Raw genomic sequence first — 16,262 nt, forward strand, 5'->3', positions numbered from 1 at the left:
CCCAGCTGTCTCCGGGCAGTAGGCGGGGGACACCCTGAACCGGTTGCCAGCCAATCACAGGGCACACAGAGACGAACAACCATCCACGCTCACACTCATACCTAGGGACAATTTAGAGTGGAGACTATGTTGGCTTATTATTTTTTTAAGTAAGCTTCTATCTACTGTATATTAGACATCCTTATCCCAAAAAATTCACCTTTTTAATTGAATGACCCTCATAAATATCAAGAGAAAAGATCCTATTCACATTTACAATTGAGTTCTGCCTTTAGTTTTTTTTGCCTTTTTGACATCAGCAAGGGTATACTTGAATTTGTAAAAGTATAGTCTGTTGCACAACATCTGCTTTTCCACTCGCAATGATTTACTACGTCGAATTCTCATTGCAGCTCAACGGCATTTCATACATCATTGCAGCATTTAATTACTTCCCCCCCGGTGGAAGAGAAGAAAAGCGATTGCTGATCATAAAGATGTAGAATGTTTGTGGGGAAACCGCAGTCGCGTGGTTTTCTTGTTTCTGCAATTTCACAACTGGAGTCTTCTTGCAACTCACTCTGATGTCCTCTTTTTAATGCAATGGATGTTGTCTCCGTTATATTCTGGGCCATATCAGTGTTGGTTTGATAATCAGAGTAAAGAGCTGCTGTACATCACAATCAGCAAAGCCCCTCTTGCCATGAGTGGCCAATATCATCTTGATTTTCACCGTTGATGACAATAAAACAAAACAAATCCTTCCATCCAGGAACTTTTGAGTCACTCGACGGACCGACCAGAGAGGCAACAACTAAAGGAGGCGCTGGAGGCGATGCAGGTGTGTCTTGCACATATTTGTAATTGATTGTAAATCAGAAATTGACATTTTGGGGGGGTTTTTTTGCACTGTCAGGACTTGGCCATGTACATCAACGAGGTCAAGCGGGACAACGAGACACTGAAGAAAATAAGTGAATTCCAAAGTTCGATAGAAAATCTTGTAAGTATTTTCTCTTGGTTGTCACTGCAGGTGGTTTAGTGGCAGTTCATTTATCAGCTTCCGAAGCATCACTGAACTTGACTTTATTTTTGAAGGTGCAGCGCGGCTCGCTCACTGACACATTTTCCGAAATGGAAGGAAAAGTAAACATTGACGTGGTTGTTTAATTTCACACCTGATGGCTGGGCGGGCACTCCAGAAATATAACAACCTGAGCACAATTAATGAAAAAGGACAGACTGTTGTGGAACGCTGGTCGTCTTCTCAAACTTTGATGTCATAAGAATCAGTGGCAATTGAAATACCGTATTTTCTGCACTGTAAGGCACTTCGGATGAAAATGTTTTTCTTTTATAGGGCGCACTGCATTATAAGCTGCATAGAACATAAGCTACAATAGTGGCAGTGGTTTTGCTATGCAGCCACTAGATGGTTACGCTACAGGAATACAATACAATATAATACAACTTTATTTATTTAGAGCTTTCACAACCGCTACAGCTGTAACATTGAGACCTGGTCACAAACACGAACATCAAACAGACAAAAGTTAGGAATTGATTCAACAAAAAGGCACACAAACAGCATGGGCTCACATCCACAAGTGGCTCAATATTAGAAGTCGTGCTTGTCTCCTTCTTCCTTTGTTTAATCAGAAGTTAACTAGCCATCCATCCATCCATCCATTTTGTGAACCATTTTATCCTCACAAGGGTCACGGGAGGTGCTGGAGCATATCCCAGCTGTCTTCCGGCAGTAGGTGGGGGACACCCTGAACCGGTTGCCAGCCAATCGCAGGGCACACAAAAATGAACAACCATCTGCGCTCACACTCACACCTAGGGACTCTTTAGAGTGTTCAATCAGCCTGCCGTGAATGTTTTTGGAATGTGGGAGGAAACCGGAGTACCCGGAGAAAACCCACGCAGGCCCGGGGAGAACATGCAAACTCCACACAGGAAAGCCGGAGCCAGGATCGAACACACATCCTCTGCACTGTGAAGTTGACGTGCTAACCACTGGACCACCGGGCCGCCCAGTAGTTAAATATGCTGTTGGAATTATCTTCGTTTCATTGTGGCTGTGCAGAGCTCACAAAGTAGTTGTCTGTTTGAGTGTGTGTCAATTAGTGTTGGGCCGAACCCTTTTAGGTTAAAATTGGTTCCTGCTAATAATCACCACTAGATGGCATAGGAACACTAACAGGTAAACAACTCAATGGGGAATAAAAAGAGACTGCAACACCATATATAAGGTGCATCGGATTATCGGGCGTGCTGTCAGCTTTTGGGAAAATTGAATGCTTTTAGGTGCACCTTATAGTGCGGAAAATACAGTAATCTGTCAATCGATCATGAATCCTTCAACAGTTGAACTAAGAAGGCAATGTTTTAGGCCACATTTAATATTCTAAAGCCGCAATCCAAGTGTAAAAATAAGTGAACCAATGTGTGACAAAACCATGTAAAACCAGATGCTCGCTGAGCTAAAGTTTTGCACAAGAGACATAAATCCTGATGCTGTTTCGGCAGCTAGTTATTCTGCAATTTTAGAGGTGATTTTTTTTTCCATTTTGTTACGCAACTTGAAGAGCGTGGGGAAACTTTCAATTTCATTTCAATTCCACCGTATTTTACCATACTGTTTAGTGTACTTGACTCGATGTGAGGATGGAGTTATAATGTATCCCAGCAGGGACTGCGTCATTTTTCTCTCCCATCTATTTCGATTCTCACTGAGCCTCATGTGCTTCTGAATTATTTATAGTCTCTCATTAGTTATAACAATCAGTGAATTGACCCTGAGTGCCTGTGTGACCTAAGCAGCAGGTGAAGCTGGAGGAGTATGGGAGGCCAAAGATAGACGGAGAGCTTAAAGTCTGCTCCATCGTCAACCGTACCAAACAGGACCGGTGAGTCTCAGCGATGCCAAAAAGCAAGCTAAGAAGACAATCCATGAATGTGATGTGACGTCTCAAGGGAACATTGGCTCTTTGCTGTCATGTGTCTTTTCAGGTATATATTCCTGTTTGACAAAGTGGTCATTGTCTGCAAAAGGAAAGGTTATAGCTATGAGCTCAAAGAGATTATTGAACTGCAGTCGTATAAAATGTCCGATGACCCCATGAACAACAGAGACATGAAAAAGGTACGAGGTCAAATATGCAAATTTATATATATTTTTTGTGTGCGTGGGGCAGGGAATGTAACATCATGACACAATCATGACAGCATTTATCTCAAGGCTGACGGCATCCTCATATCTAGAACTTAGAAAAAAAGATGTGACGTGCTTAGTTGTGCTCATCCATGCTTGAGAAATCACGCGCCTTTAACAACATTGTTCATAAAAATGTACGATCGAGCACACACGGCAGCTAGTCAAACATAGCCTTTTGGTTTTAATCTGCATGTGTCTGTCCATGTTGCATGTGTAACCGTGTCTTTTTTATGGTGTCTTTCTTTTTGCATGCTTACCAGTCAAGTGGAAAAATGGTAAGCTCAAGTGACACTTTGGTTCACTCATCTTCTCGTGATGGCCTACTTTCCGACAGCAGCGCTGGTGTTTTTGGGGCGCCGTGTGGCAAATGCACGCACCTTGCTCGTAATGGCTTTCAAGCTTTTTTCGTACACCAGCATTGCTAAAGCATGCACCGCATCATTTACTTGGGGAAATAAATGGAGCGCCCAAATTTGAGTGCATGATTTGAGGAGTGGGCATCACCTCGTCTTTGCGTCGATTGACATCGCTGTCATGTGCCGCTTGCTCGTGTTTTGTCTCCAGTGGTCTTATGGCTTCTACCTGATCCACCTGCAAGGAAAGCAGGGCTTCCAGTTTTTTTGTAAAACAGAAGAAACAAAGAGGAAGTGGATGGAACAGTTTGAAATGGCCATGTGAGTATTGGTTAAGGACACGTCGCTCAGTCCACATATACAGTTGGTGCATATCATCTTCGGCTGACTGACCTCACGCAATCATGTCTCTGTTCATTGGTTCTTGGGGCTATTGTTCTTCTAGGTCCAACATCAAACCGGACAGGGCCACGGCTAACCAACATAACTTCCAAATGCACACGTTCGATAAGAACACCAATTGTCGAGCCTGCAAGATGCTACTGAGGTAAGCAGAACAACAAAAACTCAGCAACACCATCCAAACCAATGACAAAGGCGTCGTTTTACTTCCCTGAAGTCGTACAAATGACCACCGCGCAAGGACGTCGTGTAAAGTTAAACAGTGTACTTGTACTGCTCTGCATTTCTTCACTGTCAGCAACGTGAAGGTCAATGTAATGTTTGTCAAATAAGAATGGTTAAAAAAAAAACATGTTTGCGTGATGTGCATCTGCGATATACATAATGAAAAATGAAATTAGTTAGCAAATAATTCATTATTGTTAAAAAAAAATGGACGCAATTAACATGACTGTTTTCATATTTTTGCGTTTCATCAAATCTCCATGATCCAAAGCCGGCTGTGAAATAGACTTCTTATATCCACTTTCGGCACTTTGGGGAAATGAAGCGTTGGGTGACATGTTTCACTGAGGCTGACGTGATCCTTCCAAACACCGGCCGCCTTCATCTAAGAGTGTCGAAGCATCAGAATGGGGGATAACCCGTGTCCTGGAATCGCCGTGTCTGCCTCTGTCACACCAGACTGAGCAGAGCAGAGTTGGCTTGGCTAAACTCCACTTTGCGTATTGACCCACAAATTTCATGGCTGGCCTGACCTAAATTCCCAGCCAGTGGAAAAAGGCTTGTACCAGTATTCTCACTCCCTGCTACATGCTAATTAACTCTTTGTCCCCACCGGTCTACTTGTGATTTATGACACTCACGACTCAAGATGACAGTGTGTGATGAATGTGAGTGTTGAAAAGCAGCATGTTCTTGGAACTATATATTTTAGGGATAATCAAACAGAAAAGGCAATGTTCTCACAGGGCTTTTACTGTAAACAAGCATCCATGTCATTTCCGATTCTGAAAACTTTATTTATCCCCACAGGGCAATTGTTGTTGCGTGTCCGCAAAGTTCATTTAGACCATCGCGTATTAACTTGCATGCGTGTGTGTGTGTGTGTGTGTGTGTGTGTGTGTGTGTGTGTGTGTGTGTGTGTGTGTGTGTGTGTGTGTGTGTGTGTGTGTGTGTGTGTGTGTGTGTGTGTCTCCATTAGGGGCATCTTCTATCAGGGTTATTTTTGCTCACGGTGTGGAACTGGAGCCCACAAAGAGTGTCTGGAAGTGATCACCATCTGCAAAATCAGTATGTCTGTGTTATCTAATACGTCCTTTTGTTATCGTTTACCCCGCTCCAAACAGTGCATAAATCATTCCACTCCTTCTGATTAGACTGATTTTATCGCTAAAATGTGGAAACATAACATTTGTGCAATGAATTGGTCAAGAATTTTGTTTATGTGGTTAAATAGTTTATCAAACTAGTTTTTATGAAAAACTATGCTCATGCTTTCATTTATTTCTGATCATGTCAATCGTTTATATTTCCTTCATTATTATTTATTTTCAAGTGGAACTGGGTCACTTGAGAGGTGCTTTAACGTGTAAATCCAAGCTATTGTTTGTTATTATGTATTATCATTATCGTCCTCTTTATCTGACTTCCTCTTCCGCTTGCCTTTGCTTCCAGATCCTCTCGACTTGGTGAGTCGACGCACAATACTTTACATTTATGTATATTGGAAATTATGCATCAAGACTCAATGATAATTATCCTGTTGACCGTCTCGTTTATTTATCATTTGCAGGAACCTGGACTGTCCTCTGGTAAGTACACTTAGTGTACACGCAGGCTCATGAGACAATAAACAAACTGTAGCATAGCTCTTTACTGCCATCTGGTGGGATGAACTATTTCCTCAACATCATCAAGCATGACCTCGCTATTATTGCTCTATGTGACCAATATGATTCGCCCAAAATGTGCATGCTCTGTGTTTCTTCAGGTCCCAAGATGGTAGCAGTGAGAAACTACCACGGTACACCGGCACCCCCTGGAAAGACAGCTCTGTCCTTTCAAACGGGAGACTACATCGAACTGCTGAAGGGGGACCCTGACACCGCATGGTGGGAGGTAAAGCCGACACTTAGCGCTTTGTCTCCGAGGCCCAGCGTGGTATAACATCCATCCATCCATCCATTTTCCAAACCGCTTAATCCTCACTAGGGTCGCGGGGGGTGCTGGAGCCTATCCCAGCCGTCTTCGGGCAGTAGGCAGGGGACACCCTGAACCCTGTTGCCAGCCAATCGCAGGGCACACAGAGACGAACAACCATGCACACTCACACTCACACCTAGGGACAATTTTTAGAGCGTCCAATCAGCCTGCCATGCATGTTTTTGGAACGTGGGAGGAAACCTGAGTACCCGGAGAAAACCCACGCAGGCCCGGGGAGAACATGCAAACTCCACACAGTGAGGCCGGAGCTGGAATCGAACCCGGTACCTCTGCACTGTGAAGTCGAAGTGCTAACCACTGGACTACCGGGCCGCCCGAGCGTGGTATAACAGTGAATAGAAAAAAGTCTACACACGCCTGTTAAAATTCGAGGTTTTTGTGTTATCTATTGAAAAAAGAGCGAGAGGGAGAGAGAGGCAAAATCGTTTGCACCCTGAATGTGAACCTGTGTATTTCAAAATAAAACAATTCTTTTGGGATCATTATTTAGTTGTTTTTTCTTCCCCTCTCCATAACATTTTAACTTATTTTCAAATGAGTTGTACAAGTTATACTGCAGCTCCTCTGAAAAAGGGTTTGTATTATTTTGACAAGAGTCAGTGCATTCCAATAACAATGCGTGTGTGCGTCACTGGATTTGAAAAGTGGTACCTGTACCGGTAATGACATTTTCTTTGCTAATCGTGCTACTTGGGCTCCTTATCCAAAGGTGCTCACATGAATTTATCATGAATGGCAGCATACTGTATGTAGCAAGCACCCTTTATGTTTATTTATTTATTACATTTTTTTAAATGACTGAAGGTATAAAAAATAATTACCGTATTGTTTTTAAAGGGCTCATCAAATGCTTGCTGTTTTTGCGGCTAAGAAATCCAAACGAAAAGGAAAAGCTATTTGTCATTGTCAAGCGTTGGTTCTCGTCTAAGAGCAGCGTCAGCAAAGAGGAGCAGGTTCACAACACATGACTTTTATTGTATTATTTTGCGGAACTCACATCAAAGGTCAACAGTCATCTACTGTACCTCATCTAAATTGTACTATTGTACTTTAAACTCCTTCCCAAGGCAATGTTTTTTTTTTTTTAATTGACATAGTTCAACATGTTTGTTTCATTATTGCAGTTGTACTCGGCCACATTTCAATATTTGGGTGTGTGAGCTACATGTTATTGTCTTCCAGGGAAAGTTGATGCAAACACAGAAGAATGGCTTCTTCCCCAGTTCTTGTGTGAAACCTTACCTTGACCCAAAGGTAAGTCAGTCCCCGTTCAGCAACAAGTGAACTGTTACCCTTCGGACCACTTCAATGTGTTCTGTTTTATGACAGCCCTTCCAGTCATTATCCAGCAGGCAGTCGTCAAGGGATGCAGACTACTACGGCTATCCTTGGTAAGGCCCTTCAACTTGAAATTTGCCCTGTGTTCTGTCCGTTGATTTTTCTCAGCTCTATTAAGCGTGAACAAGCAAAGATGAAAAGTTTCACCGCGACTGTCAAAAGATGAATTACGACATGACCGCTTGACGTTAACAGTTGTCAAGGTCGTTCAACTGTCATGACTCGGTGTTTGTTCCTCGCTCCTCTTTGTAGGTTTGCAGGAAACATGGAGCGCCAGCAGGCCGACAACCTCTTAAAATCCCACAGCAGCGGGACCTACCTCATCAGAGAGAGGACGGCCGAAGCAGAGAGGTTTGCCATCAGCATCAAGTGAGTTTGCCTTCATGCAGAGGGGGGAACTTAGCACTCGAATGGCTTTCATTAACAACTGATTCAGACAATTCCAAGGCAGGTCTCTGTACATGTGTATTGTGCAGCCCCTGCAACTAACAGCTTGTAAATTATGTTTTCGCTTGAATGCTGTCTTAATAACTAGTGGCGCAAAGTAACACGGTCATGATCAAGTTCACACAGTCAGAGCAGGTGTGGAAACCAAGTCTCGTTTTGCCTCACAGATTTAACGATGAAGTGAAACACATAAAAGTCATTGAGAAAGACAGCTGGATTCACATCACCGAGGCCAAGAAGTTCGAGAGCCTTTTGGTAAAGATCAAACGCAAAAGATTACACGTCCTGGAAGTACAACAAGCCGTGATGAATCGAATCAATGTGCTGCATAACAGGAGCTGGTGGAGTATTATCAGTCCCATTCACTCAAAGAGAGTTTCAAGCTGCTCGATACCACGTTGCGATACCCCTACAAGGCAAGGGAGCGCTCGTTAACAAGATCCAGCTGCCGCTCGCCAGGTAAGCGTTCTGGCATTCGCACTGAGCCACAACAACTGCTCCTATGGATAGTGTCGTGGTTGCGGGGTCAAATAGCACTCGCTGACAACGCAGGACTCCCAACACTTTTCGACATGTTTCACAATCCAACAATTATTGGTCATCTTATGGATTTCTGGAAAACATATTTTCCGATAGTTGCTCTACTTTATTCTGCCAAATTGGCGAATTCACTTTCTTTCAACGCCGCTCAAACCCTCATCCATGCCTTCATGGCTTCCTGCGTTGACGACTTCAATAGCATCCTCTACGGTACAACCTCCAAACTCCTCAACAAACTACAGTACATCCAGAATGCCGCCGCCCGCCTTCTCACCTACACCTGCACTCGAGAACACATCACCCCCCGTCCTTAAAAACCTCCACTGGTTCCCCGTTCCCCAGTGGATCCAGTTTAAACTCCTCCTACATACCTATAAATCCCTCCATAATCAGGCCCCCTCCTACCTCTCCGACCTTCTTTACCCACACACTCCTTTCCGCAACCTCCGCTCCTCAAAGACAAACCTCCTCGCCATCCCCGTGACCAGGCTCAGAACCTGGGGGGGACCGAGCCTTCTCTGTCGCCACCCTCTGGAACTCTTGACCACAACACATCCGCAACTGTACTGATCTCCAATCCTTCAAATCATTTGTTAAAGCTCACCTGTTTCGCAATGCTTTTAACACCTTTGAATCTCTTTTACTCATTTCTGCTTTGTTTTTCTTCTTCTAAATATGTTTGTTTTGAATCGTGTATGCGTGGCTTTAAAATGTACATTTTATCCCATGTTTTAAACTCTTGTAAAGTGTCTTTGAGTCCGATGAAAAGCGCTTTCAAAATTAAGTGTATTATTATTATTACTATTATCTTTCATATCAAGGTGGGGGCCTCAAACTAGCGTGCAGCGGGATGTATTTGGCCCGCGGGCCGTGTGTTTGAGACCACCAAGTTAAAGGGTAGATGTGTTTCAGTAAAGCACACTTGTCCCTTAGCCATCTTGCGCACCCGTTACTTGTGTGCTAACCCGCGCATGCAAGAATCCTGGGGCGCGTGTGCGTGACACGTGTGCCATTTACTAAATTGTACATGTTGACATATCTCTCGAGAGGGATTAAGAGTCACGCGTGTGTGTTCTAACTCACGCGTGGGTGTAATTTGAAAAATCGGAAACATTTTTTTTCTCACGACACAATGATTAATTGAACAAATAAACTGAGTAAAAGGGTGGACTTTAAAATCCACAGTCCATGTGCATGGCTGTTTTCTCATTGCTTTTTTGCCTCCAGCTCTGCATGCACCTCACTACATTTCCCAACTTTATTTCCTTTGTTTTCCACCCCTTACCCTTTCTTTCCTCCTCTTAGCAGCCACCTGCGCCTCCTACAACTTCTCCTTCCTCAGTCCACAGGGCCTGAACTTCTCCTCTCAGAGCTCGGCTCCCTTTTGGTCAGGTACTCGCTTACTTCTAACTCTGTCCCCTTTTATCTTGCTTTTGGTTGTCTCTTGCCACGTTGACCTGAAACATTTTACTTCTGCTATGCTTTGTTCATTTTATTAATGAGACTCATTTTCAGTCCTCCTTGGGTGATATTCCCTCATTAAATCAAGGAAAGAAAACCAATTTCCTCTCCTGAAATGAAACACTTTATTGTTTGGCTATATTCGACCACACTGAACTTTTTTTGCCGCTCATTTTCAACACTAATTATTACTTCCATGTGCGCAGTATGAACTTTCACCTGTCAGCCAGAGATGGTCATCTTTAAAATTGAAAAATGATTAATAACTTGAAATGTAACGTGCCACATTCAAAAATCCCCTTGGTAGGTGAAGTGTCGTGTTGGAATAAATGGAGCTGCGTTTTGTCTTTGTGCCATTTTCAGTGTTTACACCTCGCGTTGTGAGTACAGCGGTAGCCAGGTATAACTTTGCGGCAAGAGACATGAGAGAACTGTCGCTGCGGGAAGGAGACATCGTCAAAATATACAGCAAGATCGGTGGCGACCAAGGATGGTGGAAAGGCGAGGCCAATGGACGGGTGAGTAAACCTCCGAAATTTTTACTGCTGCCGCGTTTATCTTTTTAATACACTGATATATGAATTTATAGATCCCTCAATCATAAAACATTTTAATGTACGGTAAGCTGGCTGTTTGGACTACGGTTTTCTGCCACATTTTTACATGAATAAAGCTGGTAGGTAGGTACCAGCCACTCACTTAGCGTCCAATTTGTTGGACATGGACAGTCTTTATTAGTAATTCTCAAACGTATACACAATGTACATTCCGTATTGACCCGAATATAAGACGGTGTTTTTTGCATTGAAATAAGACTGAAAAAGTGGGGGTCGTCTTATATTCGGGGTCTAGACATTATACCCATTCACGACGCGAGATGGCGCCAGATATCATTGAAGCGAATGCTGAACTTGACTCCCCAGGCCAAAGTGAACCCCTGTCACGAAGAATAAAAATAAAAATAGCGGTAGCACGAAGAAGAAAAATAAAAAAATAGCAGTAAGAAAGAAAAGAGAAGAAAATAATAGAAGAGATAACAGAAAATGGAGAAACGTAGCGACAATCTGGAGAAATGTGGGTCGAAGATCGGCCAGGTTAACCGGCAGCTGAGGAGGAGTTATGATCTAATTTACATTTCAAAAACCAAAAGCCATTCATTGACGAATGTGATTGCACTTTAGTTTACATATTTAAATGTTTAGATATTAAGATTTGAATGAGGCAAAATAACATGCTTTTTCTCTCAAATACGTTGTTATAATCATTTGTTTCAGATGTACTGTAATTATTTTCTGTATAAAAATTAATTTGGTGTTCAAAAAGTCTTTTTTCAAACTTGATTCTTGAAAAAGAGGGGGCCGTCTTATAATCAGGGCCGTCTTGTATTCGGGCCAAGACAGTACTTGGAAAAGCTCTGTTTTAGTTCCACCATCATGCGCAACAATAACATATAGCACAGTTGGTGCAAAAGGTCATTGAGAACAAGGCAACGCCTGTTGTTTTCATCACAAAAAGTGTATTGATTATTGTTGTGAGCCATTGTAACATTTTACAGTTTGAAGTTGAACATGACCCCCCCACTTTAAATATAAATAAAGACTGTACATGAATAACAAATCCAATAAAATAGTTTGCACATAAAGGTCAAATAAAAAGTGTTCCGATCTAAATTCATGAAAACAAACAGTTCAAAAACATGATGAAATGTATTGTATTTAACCTTTTCAGGGACAGCAGTGACTACAGTGGACAGCTTATCATGTTATCAGGTTACAGGGTGCATGAAAGGGTTTCAAGTTAAATACAACTGAACTGTTCTAAATGGATTATAATACTAATAATTGAGGTCACTGTAGCATTTTACATAGTTTAAACATTTTATTTAATGATTCTTTTCGCACGTACAGAATCACTGAGCTCCACACATATTGGTACATCCACTCCAAATACGAGTCGTAGAAGAAGAAGAGATACAATAAGCTTCACTAACTGTTAGCTAATCTGGTAACTACATTACAGGGTGGTTGTAGTCGATTATCTTCATCATTTGTATGGTAGTAAGTGACTTGAGAGACAGCTAGCTCCTGCTGTTGGCCTTGTGGGGCACTTTTCTTTCTGCCCCGTAGGCATAATCTTCACAAAATACATTCCAGCAACAGTAGAAAAACATTGCCCATTTTGCAATTTAATTAGCAAATAAAACACTCGCAGATTTTGTTAAAGGGTTTAAAAAAAACTTTGTAGTGGAAAACAAAAACTGATACACAATTGAATATCCGTAATGTTTTTTAATATTCATTCAAAATAATCTTGTTCTTGCACACCTAGCACAACATACAATGGGCGGCACGGCTGAGGGGGGGTTAAGTAGTCGTCTCTCAACCCGAAGGTTGCGGGCTCGATTCTCAACCCTTTTGACCATCTCGAAGAGTCCTTGAGCAGGATACTGAACCCCCAGTAGCTCCCACCTTCAGGACGTAAAATGAGGAGGCCGTGCTTTGATTACCCAACGTAGAAACCACTTGACAAATGAAAGGCCATTTATAACATATTAATCAGACATTTGTCCAACTTTTATCAGTGGTCTCATTTAAAACCAAAGACTACTTTGTGGGAAATAAACAGTTACTCATTTTGCACTTTGAGTTCAAACAGTCACACTTGATTAGCAGAGTGAGCCATCCACTGTATGTAATCAGTAGCATTCACTCACTCACTCACTCACTCACTCACTCACACGTTAATTCATTCATTTTCCAACAAAAAAAATGAAATAATGATAATAGCTGTTTTTTTTTGAACATCCACATTAAGTGTTCAATATTCACCTCACTCACGCAACAAGTAGGGAAACTTTGTTGCTTAGCAACAGCTCAAGTAGCGCTCTGTGAGAAGCCTTAAAGGAAGATGGATGAGGCTGCTCCATCCGAGCATGCCGTGATATGAAAATAATGCAAATATCATTCCAGCATCATATATATATGGGCGGCTGCATTCTGCTACTGCAATGATAATACATTCATCAAAAGATATGTAAAGCCCAACTACTGTACCCGAATTTCTGTCACACACACATGTCTGATGGAATTTGAATCTAAGTTTGTTTGTTTTTTGTCTTTCAGATTGGATGGTTTCCCTCAACATATGTGGATGAAGAAGGAGTCCAGTAAGGGCACAGGATGTTGCCCACCTGGCACATTTTGAAACAGGAAAACAAACAAACAAAAAAATTTAAATCAGGAAACATCTTGTATGAATCTGCTGATCTCAGAGGAAAAGGCCTCGCTCTCTCCAGGAAAGTTGTTGTCGATGCTTCTGCTGGATCGCAAGCACCTCGCCACCACCTCCCCCTGTCTTCAAGTATGCCTCAGCTTTGCTTGTTCTACAGGTTTCCCTCTTTCATTACTGTACAGATAAGAGAGGAAACGTCGCTCGCTCTGTGTTGGCCTCTGTGTGATTTTCCGAGGCTTTATTTAACACGGCAAAAACAGACTATGGCTAGCTTTACTCTGAAAAAAAGGACTTGCGGACCTCTGCGAGGTGAAATAATTGTACAGTCTAGATAATTTATTGAATAGAGATTATTATCATGACTATGGTAATTGTGGGGATTTAGCAACAGCAGATGATCTGCAAAGAAAACTAAAACAAGGAGACAGAGAGAAAGAGAAAAAAACACAGATGTTCTTTTTTTCTTTTCACATTGACAGATTTTGCCTTAGTTGTCATGGTGATGCCTTGTGGGTTGACTCCAGTGGAGTGAAAAGACTTTGTTGACTGGCTTGGCTTCTCATGCATGCATGTGTCCATGTGCAGCCCACACAAACACCAATGTACAGTTCGGTGCCTTTCAAAGACTTGATTTGAACCTCAACGTCAGCCAGTCAAGAACATTTAGCATCGCTAAAAAGGACGATTTGTAAACATGCAAAGGGGGAAAAAAAACACCAAAACAAAAAAACCTCTTGAACAGAAGACTGAACTTGGCAGTAGAGTCATTGAACATGGGGAAGAATTTAACTATGACTTGTCAGAATGGAGTCGCAGAAATAGTGTCAAACAGTCAAAAGTGTTGTCTGTGGGGCAAACAATCACAGTTCGCATCATTTTTGCAGTTTAGTGTCAGCACGATGTGAAGGGGAAACAAGACCACTTTACTACTACAGCTCAAGTTTATTGGCATATTTTTTTAAACCCAACTGAACCAATAGCCAATGTTAGCCATCTTTTACTCTGCACGAATTTTCTTTTGTATGCTGCCCTCTGGATTTTTTTTTTTTTAAATACAGATGATCAGGTGACCAAAGGTGTTTGTTTCCAGTTGTCACTTGAGAAAATCCTCTTTGGCTGGTGCTGTGTCAAAGGCCGAGAATTAAAACTGCCAAAAAAGAATAGGTTTTTGTGTGCAAGGGTGTGTGTGGAAGTGTGCTAATCATCTGTAATCTGCCCGCACTCAGAAAACTGTGTGGGGGTGTGATACAGTGCCAAGTGTTCCCATTTACCTCCAGTGATTGTTTCGCACTCTATGCATAGATCGACGGCCATGTGAGAGTGTAAATGACATCCATATTTCCTTACTGCCGTCCCCGCGTATCACAATATTTTGTACTCCCACCTAATCACACATCATAAGATTTATTGACAAAAACATGTCCATTCAAGCAGGGAAACAAATGAAATCTCATGAAACATGCTGAGCGCATATACTGTGCATTCAATAATTAATATGGGTCAAAACAACATTATTATTATTTATTATTTTTTTTGTGTGTGCACCCAGTTCAGTGAAAATGCTAACATGGATCAAATCAGCTGTGGAAGTTTTCAAGAACTTTTGACTGTCTATGTGTTACTGCAAAGGCACAGTTGATTTATGTGTGTGTGTGTGTGTGTGTGTGGGAGGGGGGGGGGGGGGTGACAGGAGGCTCTCAGGTTGTTTTGAGTCAGCGGAGAGCTTCCTGTCATCTATGTCCTGGACAAGAGCAGCCCAATGCATGTAGCTATTGATATTTCAACTCCTGTCAGTACATCCTGCAAAAAATATGTCAGTCATTGTGTACATTTTTGTTTCATGGTCGACTATTTCTCAATGAGGTCTGTCATGGAATAAATATTTCAAATGTTAGTTGTTGTTGTTGTTTTTTTTTTTGTTTTGTTTACTGGAGCATATTTTGTGTAATGTTCGATGAACAGATTATTTGGCAGAGTCAAGGTGCTGTTTGCCGCTGTAAGAAAAAGAAAAAAAAGCTTCCGAAAAGAGGTCATTGGTTATTACCTGAGCAACTGTGATGTCATTTTAAGTTGACAGAAAGTTGCAAAATGGCCGCCCCCTGAGATGGCTAAAAACGGGTGGATTTTCCTGCTTCACTCATATTACAACAACACAATATTAATCAAAATGTGTTTAGACTAGTGGAAGTGCAGAAAACATTAATGTCCAGAATATTTGGGGGTTGACTTCCCCTTTAAACGTCATTCTGTTTGGACGCTCCTCATACTGATTTATTCAGATTTTGAATATGGCCATGGGGAAATAACGGACACAAAAGTAATTGGTCAAATTCTTGTTATCAAAACCTTTATTAACTTTCCATTGCAATATAAAAAATCCACCCTTAATTAAACTGTCTTGCAATCGAAACAAACTATGAATAACTGCTAAAACTGCGAAACACTAAATCCTGAATAAAATTTTAATGACAAAGATGTCATATGTATCGTGTGATGTCCCACTCTGAAAGCTAAAGTTTTTGGGCTACCTTAGCGGCTTCAGCGTGTCATCTGTCCGAGCCCATATGTAAATATCACACTCCGTATCCATTCCTCGCCAGGCATGTATTTGAGCGGTTTGCGTCCACGATAGAAGAGATTTGTGTGATTCTATCATCCACTCGCTGGGCGGCTCTCTGGAGGAGGCAAATCTTGTCTGGGGAGAACAACAAAAGTCGATGGAGATCACGCTTTGTTTCTTTCTTGGTTTAGAAACTTTGACATTTATAAAGACAGTTCATGAAGTGCAAATGAATAGTTTCTCTTGGAAAGAAGGATACAAGTTAACGTTTGAGACACAGAATGCTGCCCTGGTTAAAATATGTTCGGTACATGAATACACGTAACATACAATTACCCTTCCAACTAACTTGTATTGACTAAATGCAATGAAATGTCATTTTATTTCGTTCCCAACATAATCAAGCTAATATATTTGCGCATTTTTCATTTCAACCCACTAATTTCAGTTGTCATACGTCATCCGAATTTTTAGTGGCTTCATATGACAATTGGGAAAATCA

At 41.7% G+C, this 16,262-nt stretch overlaps 1 protein-coding gene across 9 annotated transcripts in view; it reads left to right on the top strand.

Annotated features, from left to right (window-relative positions):
- The window catches only part of vav2 (vav guanine nucleotide exchange factor 2), a 151,640-nt gene extending 136,546 nt beyond the window's left edge, over positions 1 to 15,094 (top strand). For 2 of the 9 annotated variants that reach the window (XM_086134875.1, XM_086134877.1), the window contains 19 exons: positions 752 to 820; positions 896 to 982; positions 2,806 to 2,894; positions 2,998 to 3,130; positions 3,463 to 3,477; positions 3,767 to 3,876; positions 4,001 to 4,102; positions 5,162 to 5,250; positions 5,635 to 5,648; positions 5,753 to 5,771; positions 5,951 to 6,078; positions 7,366 to 7,437; positions 7,513 to 7,574; positions 7,774 to 7,890; positions 8,136 to 8,223; positions 8,304 to 8,427; positions 9,814 to 9,900; positions 10,333 to 10,487; positions 13,092 to 15,094. In XM_086134875.1, coding sequence (XP_085991001.1) covers positions 752 to 820; positions 896 to 982; positions 2,806 to 2,894; positions 2,998 to 3,130; positions 3,463 to 3,477; positions 3,767 to 3,876; positions 4,001 to 4,102; positions 5,162 to 5,250; positions 5,635 to 5,648; positions 5,753 to 5,771; positions 5,951 to 6,078; positions 7,366 to 7,437; positions 7,513 to 7,574; positions 7,774 to 7,890; positions 8,136 to 8,223; positions 8,304 to 8,427; positions 9,814 to 9,900; positions 10,333 to 10,487; positions 13,092 to 13,139 — 1,608 coding nt within the window. In that variant the 3' untranslated portion in view covers positions 13,140 to 15,094. The remainder of the gene's footprint in view (positions 1 to 751; positions 821 to 895; positions 983 to 2,805; positions 2,895 to 2,997; positions 3,131 to 3,462; positions 3,478 to 3,766; positions 3,877 to 4,000; positions 4,103 to 5,161; positions 5,251 to 5,634; positions 5,649 to 5,752; positions 5,772 to 5,950; positions 6,079 to 7,365; positions 7,438 to 7,512; positions 7,575 to 7,773; positions 7,891 to 8,135; positions 8,224 to 8,303; positions 8,428 to 9,813; positions 9,901 to 10,332; positions 10,488 to 13,091) is intronic. The other 7 variants (XM_086134879.1, XM_086134880.1, XM_086134876.1 and 4 more) reach the window with 6 other exon arrangements.
- The last annotated feature ends 1,168 nt before the right edge of the window (positions 15,095 to 16,262 follow it).

This window comes from Hippocampus guttulatus, chromosome 17, assembly GCF_054856545.1.
Source record: "Hippocampus guttulatus isolate MCC_2025c chromosome 17, RoL_Hgut_1.0, whole genome shotgun sequence".
NCBI lineage: Eukaryota > Metazoa > Chordata > Actinopteri > Syngnathiformes > Syngnathidae > Hippocampus > Hippocampus guttulatus.